The sequence below is a fragment of the Anguilla anguilla genome, chromosome 4 (assembly GCF_013347855.1).
Source record: "Anguilla anguilla isolate fAngAng1 chromosome 4, fAngAng1.pri, whole genome shotgun sequence".
NCBI lineage: Eukaryota > Metazoa > Chordata > Actinopteri > Anguilliformes > Anguillidae > Anguilla > Anguilla anguilla.
Genome location: NC_049204.1, coordinates 56,334,008 through 56,346,048, shown reverse-complemented (window position 1 = coordinate 56,346,048; position 12,041 = coordinate 56,334,008). Strand labels below are relative to the sequence as shown.

Below are 12,041 nucleotides of genomic sequence, written 5' to 3'. Positions count from 1 at the left end.
CAGTCTCAAAGTCTGAGCCCAGCTTTGAAGGAAGGAACTCAGCAGGTTGTAAAATGAGATTGTGTGCAATTATACTGAAAGATGATAGCACTGATTATGAATTAATGTCACAATAATGTCATTTATTCACTGGACCAGAGGAACAAAAGGGCAAACTGCTCTTGTGACTAAAGTGAACAGTTTGCATTTCCCTTGCAAAACATAGCAAACAGAAACTGGGTGCAGACAACTTGGCATAATCATTTCTGTATTTAGAGAGACTAAGAAATTATTATTATTATTATTATTATTTGGATGCATGTTCTTATTTTAGTCATGTAAACACTTTTTTTATACTGGAAACTGAATTCAAAGCCACTAATTTCCTAGAAGTTGGATGAACCTCAAAGGGAATTTAATATCATCAGTCAGTTAAATAAGCTAATGATTCCAACAATCATACTTTCAGGCAATAATGAAATGTCAAACCCAGTTATAACTCTATTACAGAATAAACTTTAAACTGACAAGATGGTCTGATTCTTCGGGACAGTGATCTATCACATTATAAACTCAGAGCAACAGTCTCAGCTTGCATTGAAAGAACATGCTTTTACAGTGCCCTTTTACGTTTATTTAATCAGGCAGATGTACATGACACTTGTATAGCACTATCCATGATTACAGAATACAGAGACCCTTCTAAATCAAAAGCAGACCAGTTCAGTCAAGCAGCAAAACATATGACACCAAAATATCCGTATTACAAGCACTGCAAAGCTGCAGGGGAGAATGTAATTCACAAAAATGGTGTTCCCACTCAGGGAAGAAACTGCACACCCTTGGGAATCAGCAGCTCTTGTTATGTAAATTCAATTATGGCTGTCAAATATTTCATCACCTTTTGTCCAAGTGACAAACTGATTCTAATTATGAAAAAGAAACCAGGGCCTTGCAGGTGTTCCGATGCCGACAGGGGGATACAAATGAATCTATAAGCTCACACGTATCACAATTACAATCACAAATAGCAGGTCCGACAGACATTCTCTGTGATTGAAATGCTGTAAAAGGTTTATTACTGTTGAACACAACAATTTTTAAATATTGTTTACCTCCACAAAGCAATCATAGTGTTGCATCTGACAAGGTTTACAAATATGCATTTTAGTGTGCCAGTTGATATAGAAGCAGTGCTTCGCAGAACAGATACGGTTCATGCACCTGTCATTAGATCCAGCTGCATTAGCATATGCTGAATGGGAGATACAAGTGCACTTCAAAGTATTTTCAAAAGATACAAGCCCACGTGATTAAATAATGGACTTACCCTGAAAGAAATTGCTTAATCAACTGAAGAGATTAATAAATAAGGACATATCATAAAAATGAATTATATATATATATGGGTGAAGTTTGTTGATTGTGACTTTTAATACATAAGTGCTAAGCGCTTATCATTTACCCTCAAAACCTTTAGGCGTCTGCCCTCTAGTGGTTCATTCTAGCGCTCTGAGTTATATTATCAAGAGGCAGAGGCTTGTTTGTCTTAGTAAAATTAATCACATTCTATCCTGGAATTGGAGAACGTGAATGAAACTTCCATTCAATTGATTTAATTAGCCTTACCTTGGCAAACACTGAACCGTGCATACAGATAAATGTTTGAAATATCTCAAATGTGTAACATGGAGTTTTCAAAAGCAGTAGTGTGCTGCTATGGAGTCGCAAAGCAGTTCTGTGAATATGGCACAGGACTTTCCCTTCTTTCAGTTCATCTCCACTGCACTGGCTCTCCATCCTGCAGACTCTTGTCTTCTGCTACACAGTCCTCCATAGTCAGGCAGCCAGAACTTTTTAAAATTTTGTTCAGACCAAAGGGAGAGAGGAATACATAAAACAGATGTGTGGAAAAAATTAGTGTAATAATTAATTAATGACAACTTACAAATATATCATTTAAAATATGTACACTGTATTCTGTAATATGTATTATATATATACACTGTAATATGTATTCAATGCTTTAATGGTGTTTGCTCATTGTTTATTTTTCACTGTACATATAAGTTTTTACTTTTTTTATTTGACATAGTACAAATTTCTTGACAAAAGCACAATATTTTCAAAAATATAATTTTATTTCTATTGAATGTCCCTTGTGGTGTGCGTTTTCAGAACATATGGTTCTTGAGATTATGACCCCCATGCATAGATGGGTCTTGAGGATAATACACTGAGAACTCCTGAGGTTTGAGGGCTAGCTTTCAAACTCTTTTGTCCCACTGCTTATACACATAAAACCCTGTGTAAAATGTGTAACAAAAATAAATATCATAACAATGATAATGTTAGCTATGGGGCGGTCCGAAGTACGATAGATAAATAAATATAACAACACCCAATTTGCGTCTCATTTAGGCGTCAGAGGTAGATTTAATCAACCTGCTTTTGCGAAATTATGGAGAACTAACGTGGGTGACCAAACAGAAATATTGCTGCAGAACTACACGGAACGATTGTTGGACCATGCGATTCTCCGTACGGTGAATTTAGGACGTGCACCACACGGTGACCTTATCGTTGTAGTAGACGAGTTTAGCGAAGTATTCACTGTACGCGGTTATTAATTTTAAATTTTCATGTGAATAACGAAACAGCGTTTTGCCGGATATGGCTTTACATAAAATGTGCACGTCAAAAAGCAACATATTACGGTAAATGACTTGTAGTGTATTTTTGTGTTATTTCTAGAGATGGGGAAGCTGGCTAACGTTAGGTTGCCAGCTAGTTAGCTAATTGCGACCTGTGTTACATTACAGCTGTAGTTGATCAATGGGTAACTAAATAGAAAATTATTGTGTTAATTTGTATTAACCTTTAGTTCGGATATTTAACTTCGCTACCCATTTATTTTTATTCTAAATGCTTAGAGTGTGTTACGTAATGTTGCAATTCAATATTTTCTGTTTAGATTTATTCAGCAGCATGTTGCACAGAGATGCTTTCCTGGAGCCTCTACCTTTCACTCAACCGCCAGTTCGTACAACTCGAATAGGACAGCCATAGTGCGCCTTGGCAGACAGACTTACGAGAGAACATACCCGGTTTTACTTGTCCGTCCTGATGGCTCCACTATTAAAATCAGGTACAATGAACCAAAGAGGATACTGATGGTAAGTTTTTAAAAAATAAGGAAAATTAAAATGTTTTCCTTATTTCAGATTTTTTAAATGTAATAATATCATCTAAATATCCTATTTTCAAGTATGGAGCGCATTCAACGTTTCTCATGTTCAAAGCCGGACTTAGGCCCTTATCTTTGCAATGCGTTTTCCCTGACAGATGCCAGTTGATATCTCTACGCTCTCAGAAGAAGAGAGGAAAGCCAGATTACGGAAACGGGATGTGAAAAAGACAGTCGCCAAGCAAAGGAAGGATGAGTTTGAGGACAGTTTCAAAGTTGATGATTACAGCAAGTTCTGGAAGAAGTGACAAAAGTTGCCAATACACTTTAAAAGGAAGATTGTATGACGATTTCATAGCTCTTCATTCATGCATTCATATTGTAATGTGTACATATAGATGTTTGTACATTTCACATTTTTTCTGTTGATTAATAAACCAATCCGGAGCTTATTTCTTTTTTGTAATTACTGTTTAAATGTTCTTTTGATAGTGATAATGAAAATAACAGGATTTTGTTAACCATTATTAAAAAAAACCTTAACTGAATTTGGGATAACTCATCTCTTGCGCTTACATTTGAATTAGCCTACATAAAAGTTTTTCTGACATCTGAACATCAGCGTCATGGCAGTCACTGGAATTCTTGTGGACGTGTATTAGGTAGGATAGGGAGAAAAACAGTTTTTAAGGACGAAACACACAGCATTTTAAATCCCCCTTTATAGTTTATCAGTGTGTTAGATTGATATCACAAGGCATTTTTAAAGTGACAGTTTCCGGTTTATACATGAGCTATGAAGTGGACCCTCCAGTTTTGATAAGGTTCACGACTAATTATTAACTGGTCTCAAGTTTGCCTCAAAGTTCACACACATTAACATTTCACTGTTAAAATGACTTCAACAATGAATGTCCCAAAGACAACAAGTTCCCCAGAGGCAGATAGGAAGTTTGCTTTAGAGATTCCGGACATCATAGTTTTGGTGGTGTATTTTGTCTTTGTCCTGGCTGTGGGAATATGGGTAAGTGTTTCTGACAGACTTGTGAGCTGTGGATGGTGCAGGGAAATTGGTGAGAAGAGTTTCGGTCTAGAAGAATGGCTGAGTGTTTTGTGTGTAAATGATCAAGGTGACCAGCTGATCATGCTAATGGAAGGCTAATGAGAATTTGGATAATCTGCTAATTACACTCAGATGAGATAGTACTGTGAAATCAGTTGTTGTATTGTAATGTTTGGCTTGACAGATGTCATGCGTATGAATGAAACCAATGTTTCCCAGTGTTGCTTTACCCTTCATTCTAGTCGTCTGTCAGAGCGAATCGTGAGACTGTGGGAGGATACTTTTTGGCTGGACGATCCATGACATGGTGGCCTGTGAGTTCTTTAATCATGAATAGGCTAATATCAAATAAGTATAAGTCTAGTTTCTCAAAAAAGGGTTCTTTAAGTTTTAAATAAAGCATGTTCTGTAATAAATAGAACTAAGTGAAAACCATGTATCTGCATATCTTCCACTATGTCCACTCAATTGTGTGTAACGAAATGAAACTAAAATTGCACAAAGGATCTGTTTGTAATGTCTGTAGAGGTGTGATTAAAGTGAAGAGAAATGAAATGTAAAAAAGGCTCATTCTGCAAACATACCACACTGGTGTTTTACCTTCAATTTGGACATGATATCTAGACCGATCTTTATTAATATGTGACATTATTATAGGGACAGTTCGGTTTCTAAAACTATCTGGGCCAATAAGAAAGATTCACTGAAACGGAAATAATGTATTTAAAAACTCCCTTCTCTTTAAATAGTTGCCAGTAAGACCTTTAAACACCAGGAAGAGATAATAAAATCCATCTGAGGACACATGCCCAGATGATAGCTAATTTACGTCCTGTACTTCTGTAGCTACTGCCAAGATTATGCTGTAGAGCTGAGCTGAACCTATTGGCATGTGATAACCGCTACCTTGAAACCACTAGGATGTGACATAAGATATCACATAAGACACACGCAGTACGGCACATCTATGCTAATAAGCGAGAGACAGTTTTTTTGTTGTTGTATATTTTCAACATATATGCTGTAGTAGTAATATCCTGTCTATGCAGATTGGCGCTTCGCTGATGTCCAGCAACGTGGGCAGCGGTCTGTTCATTGGTCTAGCAGGCACTGGGGCTGCAGGGGGCATCGCTGTTGGTGGATTTGAGTGGAACGTAAGTGTAACTGTGGCCGCATCATATTCTTAAAAACAATGTTAAAAGCTTTTTAAATATTTGTTTGAATTAATAATACAGCCTAGCCTAGGAATTAGGCCCCCAATTTATGGAGTAGGCCCCCAATTTATTAGCCCTGCTAATAAAAATGTTAATGAACTTAATTAAGTTAATTATTCAGCATATTGTAGAGGGGTCTACACTAACATTTATTCCAATAACTACAAATGCTTCTAAGTTGACAAATTCCGGAGCACACTAATGCATTGCAATAAGTAGAAATTATTTTTTTCCAGTTAGCGAACATCAATTTTCAGGAGCAAATGCCCCTAAAATAGGAGCGATGTGCTCTGTTGTCAATTCCTTTCAGCAAAATTGCAGTGCATCTGCCACAGAAGATTCTTCTAATTTTTGCAATTCATCTTCCTGATTTACCTGAATTTGTTGCATGTGTGAGAGATGAGAAAGGTTTCCTGTTTCTCAGGCAGCCTGGGTCCTCATTGCCCTGGGCTGGATTTTTGTCCCTGTTTACATCGCTGCTGGCGTGGTCACCATGCCAGAGTATCTGAGGAAGAGGTTTGGAGGCCAGCGCATCCGAATCTACATTTCAGTCCTGTCTCTCATCCTCTACATTTTCACCAAGATATCAGTAAGGCTAAAAAGCACTGCCTGGCGTCAGTTTAACTTACCTAGAAATTGTGAGTTCCAGGAAGCTTCACACAAAACAAAAATAGCAAACCATGTCAACACTTGGAGCATAAAGGTCAACAATATGTAGCTTACTCACTCAGGTGTCATCTGTTTTGCAGTGGTTAATGCAGAAGAAAAAGCTTTGATTGCAGTTATAAGTGTATTAATTCCAGACAAATGCTTAAGAGGATTTTAAAACATTCAGTTAACTACAATGCAGGTTTATTGCAAATTGTGATTGACCATTATGGATTTAGGTGAAATTTAAGATGTTCTCATATTCTAAGATATAGTCAAGTAAAATTAAATTTATTGTGTCCCCTCAGACAGACATCTTCTCTGGAGCTCTGTTCATTCAGGTGTCTCTCGGTTGGGACCTGTACCTCTCCACTGCAGTGTTGCTACTGGTGACTGCAGTCTTTACCATAGCAGGTGCTGACCATTTCACACTGCCTCTCTCCCAAGTAGGAAGTTTGTTTGGAATAACTGAGTTTATTGCAATTCAGTGGATGAGTCCAATGTACACGTTCCTGTTTGTGTTTCAGGTGGGCTAACTGCAGTCATCTACACAGACGCCCTACAGACTGTCATCATGGTGATAGGAGCATTTGTTCTCATGTTCATAGGTACCGTCAATTTTCCTGCACAGTAATAAACAATTATTGTACAGTTACATCAGCAGCTTTGCATCATTAAATCTTTCAGGCTATTGGAGAAAAATATTTTATTTCTGGAGAAATGTTTTATGTTGATGTGCAAGCTGTGTCCTTTCCACAGCATTTGACAAGGTGGGATGGTACGAGGGTCTGCAAGAGCAGTATGCAGCGGCGGTGCCCTCTGCCACGGTGCCCAATACCACGTGCCACCTGCCACGCCCTGACGCCTTCCACCTCTTCAGAGATCCAGTGACGGGGGACATACCGTGGCCAGGCCTGGTGTTCGGCCTCACTGTGCTGGCCACGTGGGTCTGGTGTACTGACCAGGTAAGCCACACAGCCACATCCATTCACAAACGTGATTGAACTGTCCCATTGGACAAATAACTACATTGTTGTGTTAGAAGTTCATTTATAATATGTATGTATATGTACATTATATACACAAATACACAAGAGTTCTTTCCGGAACACTATATAAACTCATCCCCTGCCACTTTTTGATACCTGCATTCTGATCTGTGCTAGGTGATAGTGCAGAGGTCTCTCGCTGCTAAGAACCTGTCCCATGCCAAGGGAGGGTCTGTACTTGGGGGGTACCTGAAACTTTTGCCCATGTTCTTCGTTGTGATGCCAGGCATGATAAGCCGAGCGCTCTTCCCAGGTGTGTGGCATCAGCAGCCCTGAAAATGGTTTTAAAGTGAGGTTATTTTGAGATATCAGTTTGGGCTATGATATGATCACTTTGCATTACATTTGAACAGTTGTGTAATGTTGTGTTTAACCACCAAATTCAGTAGTCAATCAAATATGTATTGAAAAGGCACCATCTTATGACTGCATCTTATAACTTCAGATGAACACTGGTTTTGAAGGAAGAAAGCTTAAACACATCTGGAATATGTAATGATGTCTCAACCTAATTTTCAGGTTGCTATGAAATGCATTCAGGTTACTATGAAAAGTTTACTTTGATAACTCGTTAGGTATAGATCTGGGCATTATCAGCAGTCAACACTCAGTGTTTCTGGTTTGATGTTCTCAGATGAGGTGGGCTGTGTAGATCCTGAGGTGTGCCAGAGAGTCTGTGGTGCAGCTGTGGGTTGCTCCAACATCGCCTACCCCAAACTGGTGGTAGAGCTCATGCCAGTAGGTAAGTGAAGTGAAAGTGCACTAAGATCCTTCAGCCTAAAGACTCTGCTAGGAGGCTCAACACTCTCATTCTGACTCTGTCTGCCTCTCCCTCCCTCTCTGGTTCTCTATGCTGCCCCCAGGGATGCGGGGTCTGATGATCGCTGTGATGATGGCGGCTCTCATGTCCTCGCTGACCTCAATCTTCAACAGCAGCAGCACCCTCTTCACTATGGACATATGGCAGCGTCTGCGCAGGCAGGCCTCAGAGCGGGAACTCATGGTGGTGGGCAGGTAAATCTGCTGTTCACGTTTCACTACTGTCCTGCAGTATACACTGACAATGCATTCTGAATACTGCTGAATAATTTCATGAATAAATGCACTCAAATCTCCTCTTTATTGTAATAAATTGTTCTCCAAGCAGCTGCAACTTATTTGATAAGGTTTATTCTGTACTGCTTTATTCTTCATGAATAAATTCACTTAAATATAATTTATTTAAATCCATGCAACTATTTTGCACAGGGCCAGTATGCATGACTATATTCTATCTGTTTTTAGTTAGTAGGACCCTAAAGACTTCTTAATGTAGCAAAAATTCTCAAAAAGAAGCACTTCTTGTTTTGTAATCCATGCTTCTTCTAGGGGTGCGGTGCTTTGTACTACTGTCATTACAGACATTTAGCAGATGTTCTTATTCAGAGCGACTTACAACTTTTTACATAGCATTTACATTGCACCAATTTATACAGCTGGATATATACTGAAGCAATGTAGGTTAAATGCCTTGCTCAAGGGTACAACAGCATCCAAAGAATCTAACCTGTGACCTTTAGGGTACAAGGCCAGCTCCTTATACCCCTCAGGTACAGAGTCCACTACTCCAGTCACTATGCAACACTGCTATGCTTCTGCAGTATTGCACTTTTATGTTCAGTTTCATTTCTGTTACATTACTCATGAAATAAAGTGTAATTTATTAATTGCATGCTCCCTCTTGTATATTTTGTTTCCTAGAACTTTTATTATTTTCACTAATGTTGGATTTGGATTTTGTCTGGTTTCTAATGTACCCCTGCAGGGTGTTTATCTTGGTGCTGGTGCTCATCAGTATTCTGTGGATCCCTATCATTCAGTCATCCAATAGTGGGCAGCTGTTTGACTACATCCAGGCAATCACTAGCTACCTGGCTCCACCAATCACCGCTGTCTTCCTCATGGCCATCTTCTGGAAACGTGTCAATGAGCAGGTGAGCTGTAGTATTCACTGCTGATTACCAGACCTGGGTCAAAAACATATTTGTTTTGGATTCAAATACTTTTCTGTGCTCTGTTGATCTTGCCTAGTGTAATTGAGCCTGCCAGTATGACCAAGGCGGGGTTTGCACTTTATGAGAGTATTTCATTGGTTCCAATACACCAGACAAGATCAATAAAGCCTAGAAAAGTATTTGAATCAAAACAAATACGTATTTGGCCCAGGTCTGCTGATTACTCATGTGCAGAAAACCTGCTGATTGTGCTGCACTTTCATATGGACTAGTTATTTATTCATTTTGTTTGCAATGAAATGCACCTTGGCCATATATTTTATGGTTAAGATTTCATTGTAAAACTATGTTATTGAATTCTCTGCAACACACGTGTGTATATCTGATTGTGACTGCAGGGGGCATTCTGGGGACTGATGGTGGGTCTGGCTGTGGGCTTCGTGAGAATGATCATGGAGTTTGTTTATGGCACGCCGTCCTGTGGAGAGCAGGACCCCCGCCCTGCAATCCTGAGGGACGTGCACTACCTGTACTTTGCCCTCCTGCTGCTGGGTCTCACTGGCCTGGTCATCACTGTGATAAGCCTCTGCACCCCAGCCATCCCTGACCAACATGTAAGCGTGTACTCATTTACACATAAGTACATGTGACCCTTTCACTGCATCCACATCCTTATCCTTCACAAGGGACAGTTTTCACTTGATCTTAATCCGCTGCCACATTGCATTTAAATATATGATTATTTAAAAAGAGTGAAATAATACAAAATTGTGTCCAAGACAAATAATCAAATTACATACTGTACCTACTGAATTTCTCTTTAAATCACAATGACATAAATGTGAATAAAATAATATGCATTTGGGGCTACTGGATGGCTTGTCCTCATAAAGGGATAGTTGTTTTTAAAAAAATATTATTCTGTGCATTTTTCATTTTTTGATAGTTAAGTACAATGACAGATACTTTATATGCTTACAGAAGTTTCTCATGATCTGCCTCACTTATAATGGCTTTTATAGGAGCATTTGGGGTTTGTGATCTAAAGCAGGAAAACACACTTCAAGAAACTCCACAGCAGCTTGGATAGTGATGTTATCTTTCCAGAAGCTTGTACACGTGCATAAATGAATTTTATAGCATTTATTCACAATTCTAAACAAAAATATCAGTTTTTATATCATGCCAGTAGTTCTTCCCTTTTCACTTCTCAAGCAGCCAAGCTCTTTACTCCCAAAGACCAGTGTTGTAATGTTGATGTAGGAAGCTGCACCACAATTGCCTTGAGCCCAGTAGTTCGAGGTCACGATAGGAAACAGTTCCAACAGCACTGGTTTGATTGTAAATAATCGTGAGTGAGTCGTGAATCATGTCGTGAGTGGTGGCTGACATCACATGCTTTGGAGGAGAGCACATGATTGTCTGCCCTCTCCCAAATTGATAGCAGAGGTTGCAGCAATGAGCGCTGATAAACATAATTTGCCATTCCAAATTGAAGGGAAGAATGGCAAAAAATAAATAATAATAATAATATTAATAATAATGCACATTAATGAGGATAAAATTAATATTATTGATTACTATTATACTTTTCCTGCAGCTTGTTCGTCTCACCTGGTGGTCAAGACATAGCCAGGAAGAACGCATTGACCTTGATGACGCCTGGTCTTCGTCTGTTACATCCAATCGCAGCACTGAGGGGCAGTCAGAGTCCACTGCAGACACAGCCCCTTGCTGGAAGCGCCTTAGCATGTGGTTATGTGGGCTATCTGGGGCAGCACAGGCAGAGCTCAGCCCTGAGCAAAAACATGCTCTGGAGAAGAAACTGACTAGCATTGAAGAGGAACCTGTCTGGCGGATTGTCTGCAACGTCAACGCTTTAATTTTACTCACAGTCAACGTCTTCTTGTGGGGGTTCTTTGCTTAAGTTGATTTCCGTTCATTTTTGCATATGCATTCCATATGGATTTTCTGTGTAATATATTTTTACTTTAATGCAGATTATGCATAGAATAAATATGCAGGACTGTGGTCAGTTTTGATTGTATTTCACTATTGATTTGCATGCAAATTCTCAAAAGCATTTCTCTGAGATACAGAAATTTTATGTACATGTTTTTTTTTTGTACTCAGAATTGTGTAAATGTAATGTTTCATATATTATTCTTAAATGTTTACTTGAAATGTAATGCTATGTGCTATTTATTGCCATGGCCATTGCAGTATCAAAACTAAAGAATCTGGACAAATGTTTTCTAGCTTAGTTGAAATATTGAACATTTGGACTGCTTGGCCTCAGCAAATTCAAACACACATGAAACAAATAAATGGTTTTTAAGATTCCTTGTCCATGGTGGAAAAATGTTTGTGAAAAATAATAAAAACAAACTTTTTTTCTTGCTGATCTATAATACATTTTCATTTTTAAAGAATAACTGTTAATGAAGGTCTTCTTGTGGAAATGTCTTTTCCCCCCCACTGTATATTGAATTATTAATACATCAAACAAACCAAAAAACAATAAAATCTTCTAGTTAATAGTCTATTTTACAACACATCCACCAAATAAAAATGTAATTGTCTGAAATCGGATATGATATTCATTATAGCTATAATACTTTGTTTTTTAAACTAAAATATAAAACATACCTGTGGCTTTATAAACTTACAAAGTATGCGTGTGTTTTGTCTGTGCCGCAACTTTCTTCTGAGTTTGACTTATTTACATAAGTGACTACCTCTCTTTCTGGAAGTACACGCATCACATTTAAAACCAAATCCTAATTTAAAATTTGCTGCGTCATGACTACAAATGACTTTTCGGTATGACTATATTCTACGGCTCTGTTACCAACGGGTTTCAACCGTTTCAACCTGCTGGGTAGAGTCCATTCCAGGAAATAGCTT

General features: G+C 38.5%; 3 protein-coding genes across 3 annotated transcripts in view; 2 read left to right on the top strand and 1 right to left on the bottom strand.

The window, feature by feature from the left end:
* Window positions 1–10,869, bottom strand: part of bcar3 (BCAR3 adaptor protein, NSP family member) — a 76,198-nt gene extending 65,329 nt beyond the window's left edge. The window contains exons 1-2 of the mRNA XM_035413709.1: window positions 10,749–10,869; window positions 7,330–7,412 (exon numbers count right to left, since the gene is read on the bottom strand). The gene's annotated coding sequence lies outside the window, so the exon portion shown is untranslated. The remainder of the gene's footprint in view (window positions 1–7,329; window positions 7,413–10,748) is intronic.
* mrpl55 (mitochondrial ribosomal protein L55) lies at window positions 2,488–3,714 on the top strand. The gene is made up of 3 exons (XM_035413722.1): window positions 2,488–2,696; window positions 2,954–3,155; window positions 3,325–3,714. The coding sequence occupies exons 1-3, from the start codon at window positions 2,653–2,655 to the stop codon at window positions 3,472–3,474; spliced, it is 396 nt and encodes a 131-aa protein (XP_035269613.1). The 5' UTR covers window positions 2,488–2,652; the 3' UTR covers window positions 3,475–3,714.
* slc5a9 (solute carrier family 5 member 9) lies at window positions 4,062–11,545 on the top strand. Its single transcript, XM_035413718.1, has 13 exons — window positions 4,062–4,190; window positions 4,472–4,543; window positions 5,279–5,383; window positions 5,868–6,032; window positions 6,400–6,505; window positions 6,619–6,699; window positions 6,851–7,056; window positions 7,258–7,393; window positions 7,775–7,882; window positions 8,004–8,154; window positions 8,945–9,113; window positions 9,533–9,748; window positions 10,735–11,545. Exons 1-13 carry the CDS (start codon window positions 4,062–4,064, stop codon window positions 11,059–11,061), a joined length of 1,971 nt encoding a protein of 656 aa, XP_035269609.1. The 3' UTR covers window positions 11,062–11,545.
* Window positions 11,546–12,041: the final 496 nt, after the last annotated feature.

Excerpts from the sequence above, each read along its gene's own strand:
- mrpl55 (XM_035413722.1), top strand. The coding sequence starts at position 2,653 with ATGGCTTTACATAAAATGTGCACGTCAAAAAGCAACATATTACG. Across the intron at positions 2,697-2,953 it reads TCAAAAAGCAACATATTACG|ATTTATTCAGCAGCATGTTG; the intron begins GTAAATGACTTG and ends TTTTCTGTTTAG. Across the intron at positions 3,156-3,324 it reads AACCAAAGAGGATACTGATG|ATGCCAGTTGATATCTCTAC; the intron begins GTAAGTTTTTAA and ends TTTCCCTGACAG.
- slc5a9 (XM_035413718.1), top strand. The coding sequence starts at position 4,062 with ATGACTTCAACAATGAATGTCCCAAAGACAACAAGTTCCCCAGAGGCA. Across the intron at positions 7,057-7,257 it reads GGGTCTGGTGTACTGACCAG|GTGATAGTGCAGAGGTCTCT; the intron begins GTAAGCCACACA and ends GATCTGTGCTAG. Across the intron at positions 8,155-8,944 it reads GAACTCATGGTGGTGGGCAG|GGTGTTTATCTTGGTGCTGG; the intron begins GTAAATCTGCTG and ends GTACCCCTGCAG.